This window comes from Talpa occidentalis, unplaced genomic scaffold, assembly GCF_014898055.3.
Source record: "Talpa occidentalis isolate TD23 unplaced genomic scaffold, MPIMG_talOcc4v2.1 talOcc4.15, whole genome shotgun sequence".
NCBI lineage: Eukaryota > Metazoa > Chordata > Mammalia > Eulipotyphla > Talpidae > Talpa > Talpa occidentalis.
The window spans coordinates 28,661,488-28,680,234 of NW_023601543.1; the positions used below are offsets into that span (position 1 = coordinate 28,661,488).

The following is an 18,747-nucleotide window of genomic DNA, read 5'->3' on the forward strand; positions in this document are numbered from 1 at the left end:
TCTGCATCATTGACTTCTTTTTAAGGTTTCCATGTGTACAGGGGTATGTAGGAGTGACGACGGGTGCATGTCTGACCTGTGTGTCTACAAGATGGACGTGTGTGTCTGTAAGAGGAACAGTATGCAGGCTGTAAGCTTTCCTCACTAAATAATCAGTAATAACAGCTACTGCTCACTGAGTCCTTACACGGGCCAGGCAGTGCTTAAGTGCTTAGCATGAATGATCTCACTTAATCTTCACAACAACCCTATGTAATGGGACTGCTCTTACCAAACCCATTTAAGGTGCCAAAAGTGAGGCTCAGAGAGAGTAAGTGCCTTGCTGAAGATCACACTGATGGTAAGTAAAGACGCCAGGACTCAAGTGTGTCTGATGCAGAGCCTTGCCTCGTAGGCAGGATGAAGACCTCAGGCCGGAGTAATGATGGCCCTCGGGTCCTGATCCCAGGTCACTAGGCAGTTAGGTGGTTGTTTTTCCTTCCAGTCATGTGCATGCTGGATGTTCTTTGCCTGTCTTCTATATCTCCACAATATCATTCTGATCCTACATCCTGGCCTGGCTCCATAGCTTGTCATGGCCCCAATCCTGGGCTCCAACTGAAAAACATTTCCAAGACATGGAATGGCAAAAGCCAGAGCTCTAGCTAAGCTGAGGAGTTGATCCCTGCCACAGTGTCACTGCTCCCCGGACCCTACCTAAACTGCCTCTGGCCATCCGCTGTCATGACATACCACCAAGACTGACCTCTGCTTGGGAAGAAGCAATGTCCCCTGCTGGACCTGCTTGGCCAAGATAGGCAAGGGGAGGCAAGAAAGAGGAGGAATGGGCTGTTACCTGCAGTCTGTGGGGGTGGGGGATGGGGTCCATCCTCTGAGGCTGCCAGGGCTTCCAGAGCCTGCAGAGTAGACACCAGGGCATCATCTAGCTCCTGGGCATGATCTCGGACTGTCCGGGTCTGCACACTGTCAATCAGTGTCACTGGAATCTCATCATACAGGAGTCCGCGCAGGTGGCGTCCTTGCTCCTGGCTCTGGACGGCCCGGCGTTTGGGGTCATCCTCATCAGAACTGTTGTCTCGGAAACCAGGAGGTGGGGCAGCAATTGCAGGCAACAAAGAAGTGCTCTCATCTTCCTCCTCTTCCTCCTCTTCACTCCCAGGGGGTGGGAGGGACATTAAGTCTATCATATTGTCACGAGAGGAGCCAGGCCTCCCACTTTTGCGAGGGCCCAGCTGCTCCTGGAGTTTGGCTTTGCAAGAGTCACAGTAGAAATTCAGGGCTTCAGCCCCAAGGGAATTGTCCAAGGTGTAGGACCGGGCCCTGCTGGCACAAGGCTCGTGGTCTAGGCTGGCTACATCAAAGTCATCGGGGACCACATCATAACCTTGGCCAGAGCTTTTGGACGTGGGGTCAGATTTGGTCCGGGGCCTGGTCTCCTCAAAGAAGATTAAGTTCTCGTTGACATCTGTCCGGCTTTCCTGTTCCTTCCTTTGTTCACGCATGTGGAGGTAGCAAAAGCTGACAAGCTCAGAGTCGGCAGGCGGGGGCGTGCAGCGGCTCGATTTCCTGGGGCTGGTGCCCACGCTGCCCACATAACTACTCTCCTTTTTCCCCAGGTGGCCCCCAGTGACAGGGCGGTGGGCGCTGTGCATGTAATCTAAACCCAGAAAGAGAATCAACAGATGAGCCCTGGTGTTGAGGAGTAGGCTGAGCTCCTTTGGCACCTATGGTTTCTGGCCCACAGTTGTAAGGCAGGTACTGAGGGAGAGAGAGCATTACCTGGCGCTAGAGAGTAGGGGAAGGGAGTCAATGAGCCATGTCACTACTGACCCTTAAAGTAGAGTGAATAGAGTGAATAGAATGGAATGGCCAGAAGTAGATAGCCTCATCACCTCTGAAGTAGAAAAAGGCATGGGGTGGTGTTGGGTGCGGGTGAACACATTGGTATCTGGGCACAACTGGATGTTTACTTGGCTCTATCTGGTCAAGAGTCAGCTGTAAGCCTACGTGTTTTATGTCTCCCTTGGAACTGCCCTGGCTCCTACCCTTATTCTCACCCTTTTCAGTGCCTTGCTACTCCACATTGCTCTGCTGCGTGTGTGTTACATTGGGTCTCTCCTAGCAGAAGGAACTAAATCTATCAAGTTACTAGTGTTTTAATGGGAAAGTATAAAAGAGGCTACATATAATGCCCAAGAGTTCACATTTCAAAAAGGACTGTCAATAGAGGGACCCTAAAAGAATAAACCTATACTAGTAGAATTCCTGATATTGTTAAGTGTCTTGGAGATATGCTGGGATATGCATATGTGAGAGGAGGGTGGGGGGAGCATGCTTAGACTTCTTCAAATCATGTTACCTCTCTGTATTCATGCAAGGCCAGTTAATCTGCTACTCAGAAGCATGGCAAAAATGTATTAGCCAACAGCTTTTATATGGTAGGTATGTGCATCTGGAAATTATTCGTAGCAAATGCTTCATCTCTGAATGGCTTTTCTCAGTCTGTTTTGGGACCCCATGTTATCTGTGAGAACATACTTTAGACAATGCAGGCTCATTTTGCTATCAGCAGATAAACAGATGACAAACAAGCACTAACTTAGGTGAAGATCACCACACATGATCACACTGAATCCTCACAACAAACCAATGTGGTAGGTGTTATTATTATCCCCATTCTACTAAGGAAGAAACAGGTCCAGCTGCTTATGTGACTTGCCCAAGGTCACAAATATCACAGGCGGTAGTATGGATTTGACTCCAGGTCTGAGGAATTGGAAAGCCCATGTTTTTAATCATTTCCTTAATGTTCATCATGGTGATCAAGATGCTAGGAAACAAAACTTAAAAACACCATTCTAATTCCAGTTTGACAGGGTTAATGTGTCAGTGCTGCTTTTTGCGTAAGCATAGTAATGGACAACAGAGTCCCCAAATGCATGAAGCAAAAAATGAACTGAAAAGAGAAACAGTTCAATAGCAATAGTTGGAGACCTCGATCCCCACTCTCAATGGACAGAACAACTAAGCAGAAGATTAGCAAGGAAACGGAGAACCAGAAGAACACTATAAACCAACTAGACTTAACAGAAATCTATTGGACATGCGACCTAGCAACACCAGAATATGCATTAGTCTCAAGTACATCTGGAACGTTCTCCAGGATGGACCATATTTTGAGTCATAAAATAAGCCTCAATAAACTTAAAATGAATTAAATTATACAGAATTGATTTTTAAACACAACAGAATTAAATTAGAGAGCAATAACAAAGAAATTTGGGAAATTCACAAATACATAGAAATTAAAACATTCCCAAATAACCAATCGGTCAAAGAAAAAATCAAAAAGGACATTGGAAAATACATTGAGATGAATGAAAATACAGATACAGAATAGTAAAACTATGGGATCTAGCTAAAGTAGTGTTTAGAGGGAAATTTATAGCTATAAACACCTACATTCGAAAAGAGGAAAGGTTTCACATCAATAACCTAATCTTTCACCTTAAGAAACATGAAATGGGGACTCCCCTGGTGGTGCAGCAGTTGAGTGCTGGGCTGCGAAGCTGCCCACAGCCTCTGCAGCACCGGTTCAATCCCTGGCCGCCGGGAGGGTACCACATAGCGCACAGACCTCTCCTGCTGTTCCCGCTGCTCCCCTCAGCAGTGTATTTCGTCAGTCTGCCTGTTCTGTTCCCTGCTGGTGAATTCTCTCACCCTCCCGTGCTTCTGACTGTACCCAGTGCTTGTATAAATAAATAAATCTTTTTTAAAAATGTCCTTAAAAAGACCAGTCATTGCTTGAGTTAAAAAAAAAAATTAAAAAAAAAAAGAAACATTAAATGAAAGCAAACTAAACTCAAAGCAAGCAGAAAGAAAGAAAGTATAGAGCATAGAAAAACAGTAGAGAAAAATCAATGAAACTAACAGTGGTTGTTTGAAAAGATTAAAAAAAGACATTTAGCTGTATAAACCAAGCAACAAAAAAGAATATTCACTTTACTAAAATCAGGAACAGAAGAAGGATATCAGTACTAACTCTACGGACATAGAATCAATTATAAGAGAATATTATAAATAAGTTTATGCCAAAAATTTAATAACCTAAATAAAATGAACAAATTCCCAGAAATACAGAGACTACAAAACTGACTCAAGAAGACAGAAAATCTGAATAAGGCAATACCAGGAAAAGAACTTGAATGAGTAATGAAAAATCCTCTCCTTCCTGCCCCCCACCCATGAAAATCTGGCCCACATGGCTTCAATGATGAATTTGCTAAATGCTCCAAGAAGCATATAGCATGTGTACCAATTCTTCACAAACCCTTCCAACATCAAGAGGAGGGAACACTTCTCATTCTATGAGGCCAACATTACTCTGATACCAAAGCCAGATGAAGACATCACAAGAAAACTACAGACAAATACTTCTTATGAACAGAGATACAAAATTCCTCAACAAAATAGTAGCAATCTCAATCCAGCAACTTATAAAAAGAATTATAGGCAATGACCAGATGGATTTATTGTAGGATCACAAAGTTAGTTTAAAATCCAAAAATCAACACACTACACCACAATAACAGAATAGAGGACAGAGACAACATGAGTATCTCAGGAAACACATAAAAATCATTTGACAAAAGGTAGCACCTTTTCATGATAAAAATCAGCACTCTAGAATAAAAGGGAATGTTCTCAACATGATAAAAGTTACTTATGAAAGAGTTGAGTGTGAAATACTAAAAGCTTTTCCCCTGAGATGAGGAGACATTCAGGATTTCTGTTTTCATCACTTCTGTTCAACTCTGTAACTGGAAGTTATAACCAGGACAACTAAGCAGTCAAAATGAAATATACAGCATCTAAATTGGAACGGAAGAAGCAAAACTATCTTTTTTTTGCAGATGACATGATCTTATATATAGAAAATCATAAGGAGTCTACCAAAAAACTATTAGAACTAATAAGCAAGCTCAGCAATGTTGCAAGATAAAAGCTGAGTATAAAAAGAAATTATATTTTTATATACTAGCAATGAATAATCATAATGAAAATTCTATTTACAATGGCATCAAAAAGAATTACTTAGTTACAAATTTAATAGAAGTATAATACTTGTTCACTAAAACTATAAAACATTTGTGAAAAATTAAAGTTTTAAATAAAGGGAAATATATTCTCTGTTCATGGCTTAGTAGACTTAATATAGTTGAGATGGCAATACTTCCAAAGTTGATCTACAGATTCAACAGTCCCCATTCAAAATCCTAGCTGACTCTGTAGAAATCTACAAGTTAATTAAAAACTTCATGTGGAATCACAAGGGAACCAGAATAATGAAAACAATCATAAAAAGGAAGAACAAAGTAAGAAGATTTATTTCTCAATTTCAAAACTTACTACAAAGCAATAGTAATCAAGATAGTGTGGTATTGACATACCAATAAAACATAAATATCAATGGAAAATAATTGAGAATCCAGCAATAAACCCTCATATTTATGACCAAATACTCAAGTTAAAATGGGCAAAAGATTTGAATAGATATTTTACCAAAGAAAATATGCACAGGGCTAACAAGCATATAAAAAGATGCTCAATATTATCAGTCATGGTGATGCAAATTGAAACCAACAGGTATCTCTTCAGACCTACCGCAATGGATGTCATAGAAAAGGTGAACACTGAGAAGTGTTGGTGAGGATATGGTGAAATTGTAACCTTCCTCATTGGGATTGTTAAACGGTGCAGTCACTTTGGAAAACCTCTGGCAGTTTCTCAAAATTAAACATACAGTTTTCATTTGACCAACAATTCCTCTCCTAGGAATATATTGAAGAGAAATGGAAATATATGACCCGACAAAAATTTGCACGTGAATATTTATATTATCATTATTCATAATAACCAAAAGGTGGAAATAACCTTAATGTCCATCAACTGATAAATGGAGAAACAAAATGTAGTCTATCCATACAATGGAATATTACCAGTCAATAGAATGAAACAAAGTCCTGATATATGCCACAACATGAATGGCACTTGAAAACATTATGCTAAGTGAAAAAGCGAGCTACAAAACGACCATAGATTGTATGAATCGATTTATCCAAAATAGCTAGAATAGGCAAAGCTGTAGAGGGAGAAATTTGATTATTGGTTAAGGGCTGAGTGGTAGTTAGGAGGGAGGGAAATGGTGGAACGAGTGTTAATGGGTGCAGAGTTTGTTTTAGAAGGGGTGAAATGTTCTAAAATTAAATTGTGGCTAGGATTGCACAACTTTGTGAATACGTTGAGTATACTCAACATTGAGTAACTTTAAATGGGCAAATTTTATAGCTTGGAAATTATATCTAAATGAAGTTGTTTAGTTATAAAAATAATAGCAACACACTGGGCCCATGATAAACTCTCAATCATTATAAAAAGACCAGAAATGTACACTTTACTGTGGAAGGACTATATGGGGTTTATCACATATAAGCTTATCAAATCCCTTGAGCTAGGTACTATTATATTATTATCCTTAGTTTACAGATGAGGAAACTGAGACTGAGTTTATGGAACTAGCTCATGATCACATAGCTACAGCAGAGCAGGTACCGGACCCCATCTCTCTGACTTCAGGTCCCAAGCCCTCGAGTTTTCCATAGACCATGTGCCCCTCTAAATATAAAGTGACCATACCTTATTGAGTGGGTCCAATTCAGGCCTCAGAGGCTGTATGTGTGAACTCTAGCTCAGCTGCAGAAGAGTTTGTATGGCTCTTGGAGACTCAGGGAAGAGGTGGTCTAGCGGAACACTGAACTGGGAGTGCGAACTATCTGTTGAAGAGGCCTCTAGTCTCAGGCATTGTCCGCAGGTCTGGGCCATGCATCAGGTACTAACTACCTACGAGACAGCTGAACAATAAATGCAATCAGCCTGGCAATAAATTGCCATCAGAGGTGGCTCCCAGGGGCATGTCCAACAAGCAGATGGTGAGTCGTCACAGACTAGGGCCAGGTCTAACAGTGGCTTACTCCCTGCAAGGTGGAAATGCCTCTCAACCAGACTTGTCAAGGCACAGGTAATGTATAGTCCACCACTCGTGTTGTGATTTCCAGATCAGAGGAGCAGCACGGGGATGTGCAGAAGAGAAAATGTACCTGGAAAAGCCAAATCCCCTCCAACCTGAAGGTTGGAAGTGCCAGCAGCACCAGGTGCGGTCAGTTGATGGCTGGGACAGCACGTCTCCCAGATTGCAAATCTGCTATAAATTGCTTATCAGCTCACCCCAGGGAGAGCTATCCCTCTGTACTCAGCCACTCAGAAGACTGACTTTAAAAAAATGCTTGCAAAGAACAGGATGGTGATCCAACTGGAACTATGTTCCAAAATAAATGCAGTTCACATATATATGACATATATAATATAAAATATGTATATATATACATGTATATACACATACATATATACACATATATAAATATTTACACGAGTGTGTGTGTATATATGTGTGTGTGTGTGTATATGTATATATATACACAGAGTCAGCACAACACGGACTCAAGCAGCTATTTCTATCACTTGGCCTTGCTGTATTCTACAGTCCGATGATCATTACTAGTCCTAATGAAGACCTAGAGGCCATTCAAGAAGCTCATGTTCTTTCTGAATCATCAACAAAAAGAGACTGTTAGGTTCCGTCTAGCTTTAGTACTCTGTACATGTTGCTGAGTTTTAACTACATGAAAATTGGTAAGCCATGTATGGGATATATATATATATATATTATATATATATAATATATATATATATTAGCGATTAACATGAATATTCAGTTCATTAGACCAAACTGTTTTTTAACCACGTTAGAGAATGTAGAGTGAGTTCCTCCAACTGTGGCCCCAGTTAGGGCTCCCAAAGCCTTTTTTCCTGTATTCCTCCAGGATACAGGGAGCTCAAGGATGGAGAGAGATGGCAGTTGCCTCTGGATTTCCCACCAACTTAGTACAGACGGAAAACTGGCTTTTGTCTCAGTCTTTCCCTAAGCTGTGTCCTCTAGCCTGGTGCTGTTTGTTGTGTCAGCTGAGTATCCCCTCTATGAATGCAAAGGTAATTACTGCACTGGTATTACCCCTTTAGTTGTCTGCTGTACCGCCCCCGCCTCCCACCGGCCCAGAGTGTAAGCTCTATGAAGGCAAGGACCAGGTCTGTTATTCATGGCTCTATCCGCAGTGCCCGGCCCATAACGAGTACTTGAGAAACAGTCATTGAAAGGGGCCTCCCTGCTGGCGCAAGGGCTTAAACACAGCTCTGTGAAGCTATCCACAGCCTCTGCAGCACAAGTTTGATCCCTGGCCGGCCTGGTAGCTACCCACATGGCACAGCGGACCTCTCCTGTGTCGCCCACTGCTCCCTTCAGCAGTGTTTTCAGTCAGTCTGCCTGTTCTGTTCCCTGCTCTGTCTCTGGTGAATCCTCTCACCCCCCCACCCCACCCCTCTGGCCTACATCCCAGCTTTTGTATGCATAAATAAATAAATCTTTTTTTAAAAAAAAACCATGGAGCGAATGAGCAAAATAACTACTTGAGGAAACTACTGATAAAGCCTAAGAGGTCATCCCTTCCCTTCCACGACGTCATTTTCCATTTTTCTGGATCTTAAAGAAGAGGTGAAGCTTTCTCCTTTCCAGTTACTGGTATAACAACATCCTGTGGGCCCAGTTGGCTGAGCATCGAGCTGGGCTAGCTGGCAGCCAGAAGCTGCTGTGGAACAAGAACAGAGAGTGGGCCAGAGATCACGCCCTGTGTGGGCCGGAGCTTTGGCCGCTGAGGGAAAAGCCTAGATGAGATTGGCAGGATGCCTGCTCAGCAGCGGGACTTCTGTTCTGGGATGAAAATTGGGGCTGATAGAGGAAACAGATTTCAACTTTGTACCAGAAACTGGTGGCCCTGTACTGTAACTTGGGTGGAGAGCTCCGTGGGTGCTGCTAACGGCCCCTCTTTCCTTTCCTTGGGGCTGCAGGATAAGATGTGCACACCAACCCTTGGGAGGCAGAGCGGTGAGGCTCACCCTGTCCCACCTGGCAAGGACACTCCGTGGCTGCTATTGACTTTGCATCCAATAGCCCAGAAGGTCCTGGGCACAGGCATGGACTGAAGCCCCTGCGGAGGTGAAGCATTACGAAGAGTGGGGAAACAATGGTGGTCCATTTGGTTTTTGTATGGACAGAGAGGGCCGGTGCTAGAGGCGGTCTGAGCCCCGAACACTGCAGGCTAAGGGGGCTCTCAGGAATCAGGGAGGGGCTCTAAATCAAGCTCAGCATTTATACAAGCCACCTTCCTTAGATTCCTTTTCAAGTGAATCTAATGAAATTGACTTGCCTTTGGAAAAGTGACAGAGATGCAACATGCAATGTGTTCAGGGAGACAGACAGGACACACCTGTTTCCTCCCTCAGTTGGTACACCAGCCCCACAGCAAGGGCGATACTTAAGGACAGCACTGGCCAGGGTGCTGAAGGAATGAAAGAAACCCTTTGGCAGTAAGGATGGACTACAGTGCCACTTCCCCAGAGTCTTCTGAAAGTGGATGCCCTGCCCCCACCCCATGACCCTCACTTCCACATCTGGTCCTGGGCTGGTTTCTGGCTCTTCTCTCTACCTTCCTCTTTCCCTCCCTCCCTCTGTATCCTGCTCAGTAAGAGGTATAATTTACTTGGGTATGATCACAGAGAGGTGACCCTGGCCATGCTAATGCTGCTTTGCCATCATCTGGCTACACATTGGTTTGACAGCACACTTTGGAGCCCTTCACCTGGAGACATAGGATGGCTCGGCCCCCCTGGATCCTTATTCGTGATCAGTTCCTTTGCTTCTCTCTGTGGGGCCCCCATCATGTGACTTAGGGCCACTAATGCTTTCCCAAATCTGTGTTTGGTGGATTCCTTCTAATTCCTGTGCACAATGTGGTGAGAGATCAACATGATACTGGTGATAAACAGACAAAGAAGTTAAGAGGGTGGTGGATGAGGGCACAGGGTCCTGTAGGAGTTGGGTCATCAGTAGTGTCCCTATTCTAGAACTTCTTCATCTAGATCAGGTGTGACCATGTTGCAATCCCAGATAGTCTTGAGAAGAGAAGAAATAGTCAAGTGGCGAGGCAAGTGCACGGAGTCTTCAGCATAGAACAAGGCAGCTACTGGGTGTTCTCAGCCCTGCCCATGATGATTGGAGTCCCAGCATGGGGCGGGCGGGAGAGCACTTGTGTGTCCCTAAGCTTTATGCCTAATATGGGGAGTACCCCTGGGATCTCCCCCTTGTTCTCTCACTTTGGTTCGAGGCAGCAGTAAATGGACTGGGATGGCTCTCCCAAGGCCCTGTTTGTGTCATCACCAGGACAGAGCCAATGGGTGGCTGCAGGGAGTTGCCTAACTGGGAAGCCTTCTGTTTGGGGGCAACATTTGACTTTGTCCTTAGTGAAGGCCCCCTCCTATCTCTAAGCCTCCTATTGGACTGTACTCTGGGCCTGCATGGCCTTTCCTGCCCCAGCCTTCCACAGCCTCTTACTGAAGATATATGAAAGAAAGGTTTTGTGTTTATTTTCAACTCCACTTCAACTAAGTCTGAACACACTTGCATCTCTCCTAGATCAATGTACCTCTAAAGTCTTACCTTAGAGCCAATGTGATCCTTTAATTGGTTCTATTCTATTGCTTGCTTGCTATTTTTATTTTCATCTTTCATTTGTTCACTGACTCAATCACAATGTGTTGTCACAGGTCTCCTCTGTGGGACAGGCCCATCTGAAGGCCTGCTGCCTTTCCCACGGGTTTGGACAGGTAAGTTTTGTTGTGGTCTAGCACCAGCTCCTGGTAAACTAGGCCCTGGAAGAAGGGGATGAGGACTAAAGCAGCAGAGTTCCTCCCTCCAAGTCTCCAGGCTCTAAAGGGCCTCTGACACACCAAAAACCGAGGCTGAGCCCTACCTGCCTTGATCATTGGAGGTGGAAGAGGCTGGCTGGTGGGCCTGGAGAAGACCATCTTCCTGGAATCCAGCAGGAGGCGGCAGTACCCAGCAATCAGGCAGGCAAAGTTGGTGGCTTCCGGCCACTCCATCAACAGCACCAGAGGCTGGAGGGGATGGGAAGAAACATGAGGACACAGGAAGGAGGGAAGCAGGTGCATTTCCAGGAGGGTGAAAGTGAAAAGATGACTTGCATAGTAAAGGAGTTACTCTTCTAAACCAAACATAGGCACGTGGCCTGACAAGGAATTTCCTTCTGATTTGAGAATTTATTTATAGTAAACTCTTACCCAGGTATCAAAACTAAATCAACCTTTAATTACAGATTTAATGAACCATCTTTACTGAAAAAGTCTAAAATTACCTAACATCACTTGACTGCTATGTGGCTGTGTTTGTGTTTGTCAGGTTTCAGCAGGTGTAGGGGCCAGCTGGTTGAACCCCAAAATTTAGGCTAAACTAGGGAATGCCCTTGAGGAGTGCCTGGAGCATACAAACTATCTCCTGCTCATTTCCATAACTCCTCACAACATCCAGAACAGCTCCCCAGACACGGGTGACACATGCAATCAAACAGAATTCTGGGTTGATCTTTCTGGTCTGTGGCCCTGCTCAGGCCTCTTGCTCTCTCTCTTTCCTCTATTTCCTCAAGTGTCCATGTGGCATTCATTGGTGCTCTTTAAGAGTTCCTTGGCCAGATACATGTGTGAAGCAATGGGTTAAACAAAGCTTGCAGCAATTTGCACTTGTGGGAACGCACAGACCTTTTCATATACAAACGTGCACTGTGAAAATCTAAGAGGGCGGCTTTAGTATTCCAACTTTTCCAAAATATTTGACCAAAAAAGTCTATTTTCATATAGAATATCTCACAGTAGTGGGACTCTCATTTTTAAAAACCAATTTTGGGAAGTACTAGCATACTCTATTGACTTGTGTTCCTAACCCTAAATCAAATTTATCCTGGGGTTACCTGATTGACTGCTTCAGAGACTTGGAACTAAAATATGGGGAAAAAAATTAGCACATTTTGAGGAAACCTTCTCAGTGTCTGTACTATATTTTTAAAAGTGTGGTTTATACTAGAAGGGAGGGGAAGGTGAATGTTTGTACCAAGGCGGAGTGGGGGGCATTGGTTATGGTAAAGGCTGTGGGTGCCGTGGTGGTGGGTGTGGTATGGTAACATACATCTGAGGAAGTATAAACCTATTCCCCTAGATCATAAAGAGTGTTGAAGCCAATGTTACCTCAATAAATAAATACTGCTGAGGTTTTTAAGAAACAAACAAACAGGGCCTCCCTGGTGGCGCAAGGGGTTAAGACTCAACCTATGAAGCTATCCGCAGCCACCGCAGCATGAGTTCAATCCCCGGTCAGCCAGGGAGCTACCCCCATGGCACAGCAGACTTCTCCTGACTTGCCTGCTGCTCCCCTCAGCAGTGTATTTCAGTCAGTCTGCCTGTTCTGTTCCCCACTCTGTCTCTGGTGAATCCTCTCACCCCCTGCACCTCTGGCCTGCACCCCAGTTCTGTATGCATAAAGAAAATCTTAAAAAAAAAATAAAAAAGAAACAAACAAAATAAAAGCATAGCTTGAAGATAAGTGTTGGTCACTGAAGTCATCAATGGGAGCCTCCTCCCAGGGATAGAAGCAGCCTTCAGATAGAGTTCAGTGAAGACTGGCTGAATGGGGAGCCCTGGAACTGAGGGTCACCTTGCCGTTTTGGGGTTCTCAGACCAGGCATGAAGAGCTGAGAGAATGAAGAGGAGGGAGTGAGTCCTTCTCCGAGCAGTGAGGAAGCTACTTCATGGTGCAGCTGAGAGGAGGCTAGGGCAGTAAAAGGAAGGGACATCGTGAAGATCTGATTGAACTTGCCACCAATTCTATCAGCGTTCTATGACTGGATGGTTACCTTGGGAACAATTCTAAATCCAAACCAACTCAGCTTTTAGCTAAAGGTGCCCCAGTTTCCTTTGCTATCTCCCCAAACCCCAACATAATAGTTGAGTTGAATAGTTTGTAGTTCATATAGATCAGAGATGGACAAACATTTTTAGTAAAGGGCTCGATAGTAAATATTTTAGGCCCGTGCGTCATAAAGACTGTTACAACTAGGCCACATAGGGTAAAGTCAGCCATAGATTAACCTGGAAGCTAAATGCATGGATATGATGGTATTCGATTAAAATTTTATGTACAGAAACAGGTATGGGATCAAGTTTCAGACCCCAGACTTTGCCATCTGATCCAGAAGTGAAGTCTCTTGTGAGCTAAATACAATAGTTTATATCCTTTTTCACGCCTCTCAGCTTGTTTTACTTGCCAACAGTAATCCCCCTCCTCTCCGGAAATTTTTCTCTTGGCTTCTGTTTCTGTGAGGTGACCCTGTGATCTGGTTCTGTAAGCTCTCACCATCTCCATCTTCCTTTCACAGGCTCCTCCTGCACAACTTCCCCCCCACCCCCATACATGCTCCGGGCTCTGTCCTCAACCCCAGGTTCTTCTCTGCTAAGGCATCGACTTTCACCTCTCTGCTGGGGATTCCATAATCTTCACTTTAATTCCCTCTTGAACTCTTTACCTATTTCAGAACTCATACCGTGCTGTGTCTATAGCACACAATCTGGAGCTGGATCAAGTCCTGTCTTGAATAATCGTTTAATAGTTACTGTATATGCAAAAAAAAAAAACCCCAATTACTGTATATGCAATCACACTGCCTGTCTTTGTAAGGCATCTGGATTCTGCCCCACAGGCCATGAGCTAGCGATGCCCTATGGCGCTCACACCATACCATGAGGAAGAACAGGAACCTCCGTACCCGAGTGAGAAAGGGAGCGAGGATGAGATGCCACCTTTGGTCATCATTAGGATGGGGCAGAGGAGGTATTTACACCTCCAGTTAATGGGTGCTTCTGTCACAACGGAATGGTCAAATTTGTGTATAACAAAGTAGGAACAGAAGGGGAATGGAAGGGGGGAAAAGTCAGATACCCCTTTCTGCCTCACCTTCTGTCACTAACGGCAGGAGGATACCTGTAGGTCTGTGCGTGGATAGCTGCCACCACCATGAGGGCCCGAGGTGTGCCAGGCTTGCCTCAGGATCTTTCATAGATATCATAGTGATCCCGGCTGCCATTGCTTTATCTCAGAACCTCATCATCTTCCTCCAAGACCAAAACTTCTTGGGTGTATGTGAATGGGTGACAAGTGTCCTGAGACACTGAGTACCTCAGCTGCTGTGTCCTGTTGCCTCTGCCTACAAGCTGCCTCCTTTTTGATATACAAATTGTGGCATTTGCTTATGATAAAGAAAAGGAGGGGACACACTAACCTCAGCACCTCCAGTAGCCTCCTGATTGGTCTCCCTGCCTCCAGTTTCAACTCACTTCATCTCCATCTTGCTACCAAAGGACCTTTCTAAAACACGACTTTTCCTGTCATGAAATATCTTCAATAGCTCATCACCTCAAACCCAACTGCCTTCCAATATCACACAAAGCCCTTCAGGACCTGGACCCAGTCTTCTGTCCCAACCATATCTCCTGCTAGCTCTGCCTCCTCCAAACACTGCCCCTTGCCTTACGCTCCAGCAATGACACATCATCCCCATTCTGCCAGAGATATTATGTTCTCTACCCTGCCATACCCTAACCTATGCTCTTCCCTCTGGCTGAAATGTCCCTGCACCCCACTCTGCCCACTCAGCAAGCTGCCACACACTTGCGAGGTAGCTCCTGGATAGCTCACTCACTGAGAGAGGCATGCATTAACCCCAGAACACGGCCAACACAGCTCCTGCTCTCATGGAGCTTGTAATCTAGTCTAGAATAAAACGTAGAGTCATCAAAACATAGATTGTCCTTAACTGGAATGTGGGTGGTGGTTGTGAAATGTGTGCATGGGTGACTCATTTGGTTTCTGAAACTAGAGAGAGCTTCGAGGGAATGGTGTTGGCTGACAAATACAATGAGGGACCATTTGACCAAAGTACAGGGTGACTGGCTGTCTGGCTGATGCACAGATGGCTGGACTAGCTGGCTGCAGGGCAGTCTGACTGTCTGATGTCCTGGATGAAAAGCTGGCTGTAGGACAGGCAGAACGTCCAACAGCCTGACATTCTAATCTGTTGGTTAGAGCTGCCTGCCTGGCTGTTCGGCTGGTGAATGTATGGTTTGGAGCTTGAGTGACTAATGTCTGCATTCACTCAGTTTCCCCTTTTATTCTTACCCAAATATGGCCTGAGGTCAGTAATAAAGCAGCACAGAAGCAAAATCCTGTGCACAGAGAGGGCCAATGATAACCCCAGCTGGCTCAGCACAGCACACAGGAGCTTTTCCTTTGCACCCCCCACACAGTCAACTAATTGGGCCCCAGCACGGGCCAAATACAGCTTGCAAAAGGAGCACAGATGTGCTTTCTCCCAGCAGGGGTAAAAATCAAATCAGAGGCAGGCAAGCAAAGAGGTTGGATAGGTTTTCTTAGAAATCTTCAAAAACATTTTATTTTAAATAGGATTTTAATGATCATGACGTCTAATGTAATGCTTGTCCCTACAGAAAGCACTAGAGCAATAAAACTCAAACACGAAAATAGGAGACACACTGGGCCACAAGAGATCCCTTGGGACATTCCCATGATGGTTTCTCCCCACTCCGTGTGCTTCTGTGGTAATGGGGTATGGTAATGACCCAGTGGTGTTGCAGCACCAGACTGGTGTCTCTTGGAAAACAGATATTTGAATATTACCACATGTTCTCTCCTCTAAGAGCAAGTAAGCTGAGGGAAAACTGTGAATACGCTCAGGCCATCTTCACATGGAAAAGGAGAATGGAGTTGGAAGCACAGCCAGCCCTAAGTAGGGACAACAGGATCAATTTGACACACGCCAGTCCACCTCCTCCCCAGAGTGTTCTGGGAGTTTGAAGGCACCCCACACTTTGGGATGACAACTAGGGAATGGAGGGGCCCTAGGGTCGTCTCAGCTCATTCTATACATCCCTAAAAACAAGAAAAAGATAGAAATCCAGGGGTCTTCAGGAGCAAGGGGGCAAGCCTCCACAGCATTGGGAAAGACTGCTTGGGCCTAATTAGGGGGCAGGGCAGAATATCACTTTAAGGCAGTGGTTCATAGGCCCAGTACATTATTAGAATCCCCTGAGAAATGAAAAACTTGTCTACTCCAGTCTCACCCCCTCACACTCTGGTGTAAATGGTCTGAGAGGAAAGGCCAGGCAGGCTGTGGTTTTTAAATCTCCATACTAATGTGCAGTCAGAGCTGAGAGCTACTGTTTTAAGTGAATAATCTTAGTTTTGCTGAATCCTTCTAGAATATTCCCAGATCAAAGCGGCTTATCTTGGGGGAAATGGGCCAAATCTGCTTTCTAAATTCTATGTTCCTTGTTAGGGAAATTTCGTCTTTTTTTAATGTTCCCTATGCAGCAGCTTGCCAGTAAGCATTTAACGACCAGATCTCTGAAGTCCTGATTTTGTAGCATTTGTCAACTCCTCTGGGTGGAGTTTGTCACTGACACTAAAGATAGAATCCCTCCGAGCCCAGGAAGCCATTCTCTTGTAGGGAGTGTCCCAGACCCCGTCCTCCACAATCCATCCCTTCGATTGTTCACATCTATTAGAGAAAGGCACTGCACAGTAACCACAGACACTACTAACATAAAATACCTCCAGGAAGCTTCCTTTAACCCTAGTCAGAATTAATTTTGCTCTCTGTACTCACGACTGGTACCTCTCCTATGGTTCCTCCTTTGGTATGCGACATATTCATCTACTTCTTTCTCTCCTACAAGCTAGTAAGCTTGAGGGCAGGAGACAAGCTCCCCACCCCCATCTTTGTCTCTCCCACCTCAAATGGGAATCTGCATCTTTTTTTCCCCACAATCTTTCTCTTTTCTTCCCACTGCTGTATCATTGATCCTGCCTCTGCTGAATATCTCCCTATCCGCTTCATAAGGTACTGACTTAGAACTAGCAAGCACCCGATTACAGATGAATCTGATTTCGCATAACAAAATTTGGGTATGAGCAGAACACTTATTCATCAAGTCATATCTTAAGGTGGTGTATGAGAGCTTCCTGCTTGACCAAATCTGATGATACATTAGTTTTTGGTTACTTTTGCAACAAATTACCACAAACTTAGTGGCTTAAACAATACATATTTATTTTCTTACAGTTCTGGAGGTCTGAATTCTGATATGAGTCTCTCACCGGCCCAGTGGGGTTAAAAATCAAGGGGATGCAGCGCTGTGTGCCTTCTGGGGCTTTTGCTCTAGGGGAGAATGAATTTTCTTGCCTTTTGAGCTTCCGCAGGCTGCTGCATACCTTGGCTCGTGGCCCCTTCCTCCATCTTCAAGGCTGAGTCCTTCTCACATGATATATTGACCTTCTTTCTGCCTTCCTCCTCCACTTATAAGGACCCTTGTGATTACATGAGCCCACCTGGATCATCCAGGTTAATCTCCCTATTTTAAGATCAGATGATTTGTAATTGTAATTCCACCTGCAACTTTAATTTCCTCTTGCCATATAACACCATATTAACAGGATCTAGAGAGTAGGACATAGGCATCTTTGGACCAGTGGTGGGCATGATTCTGCCCACCACAATGAGAAATCTCTTCACAGGTAGAAACACTGAAGCATAAAGTGGACAACCACTGTGGTTTTTCACATACATTTAATCGGTTGCTTCAAGTAAGGCAGACCTGAACTATCCACCACTGGATGGGGGCATCATCCACATAACCAAATTGCTGTTTCCTACTCAGTGAAGTGCAGCTTTCCTCTTGCCCTCCCCTTCCCCATCACCAATATGATCTCCCATTTATTCCATACTGTAGTCTCTCACCTTTCTACGCACCCGAGAGGTGAACCTCTGGGTGTTGTGTGCATAGCACTGTTCTTCAGTGCACTCGGGATACAGGCAGCAGCCCACAAGGCTTAGGTATGGCAAGACATGTGCTTTGTACGTGCAAGGGGGATGTGTGTGGGGACATGGCGTGCACATTCAATGATTCCCCCACACACTTCACATTCACTCTGACTCTTTCATCACCACTGCTGTCTCTCCGGCTCAGGCCCTGCCTTATCAATTCACTCCTGCACCAGCACCATGCTCCTCTCACTAATCTCCCTGGCTTCCCAGTAGTCTTGCTCCATCCACCTTGCACACGGGTCCAAGTTAGCTTTCCTTCTGTCACTGCTGTCCTGACAGGCCTTCAGCGGATTCCCACTATTCTATCACACTGAACCTTAACCTCTTGGACCAGCCTTTGAAACTTTCAACTAGTTTGCTTCGCCCACCCCCAGTCTCTCCAAGCCCCTTCTTCATTCTTCCCTCCAGTCAGGCAAATGATGTGTATCAGCCTGCACATATGGTTTGCTTTCTTCCATGCTTGTTCTCTGCCTGTGAACACATCCCACTTCTCTCTGCTAATCTGTGCCTACCACTTCAGGATCCAGATTAAAAGACTCTTGTGGGAAGCCAGTTCTGGTTAACCCCTTCCTGTCCTTTTGTTCCATATTCTATACCAGATTTACCTACAAAATTTACTTCATATTCACTTTTCTTCATTGCTGTTTTGCTTTTAAAGATATAATAGCTCTCAATTTTTTAGTACTTACTATGTGTCAGGCAGTGCGCAAACACATTTTACATAGATTTTCTCATTTAACCCTGGAAAACAACCTTTTGAGTCAGGCACTACATT

General features: G+C 44.6%; 1 protein-coding gene across 3 annotated transcripts in view; it reads right to left on the bottom strand.

Moving 5' to 3' along the window:
- Positions 1-18,747, bottom strand: part of FRMPD3 (FERM and PDZ domain containing 3) — a 126,860-nt gene that overhangs the window by 4,643 nt on the left and 103,470 nt on the right. For all 3 annotated transcript variants that reach the window (XM_054695620.1, XM_054695618.1, XM_054695619.1), the window contains 2 exons: positions 10,980-11,124; positions 836-1,657 (listed from right to left, as the gene is read on the bottom strand). In XM_054695620.1, the coding sequence (XP_054551595.1) occupies positions 836-1,657; positions 10,980-11,124 (967 nt within the window). The remainder of the gene's footprint in view (positions 1-835; positions 1,658-10,979; positions 11,125-18,747) is intronic.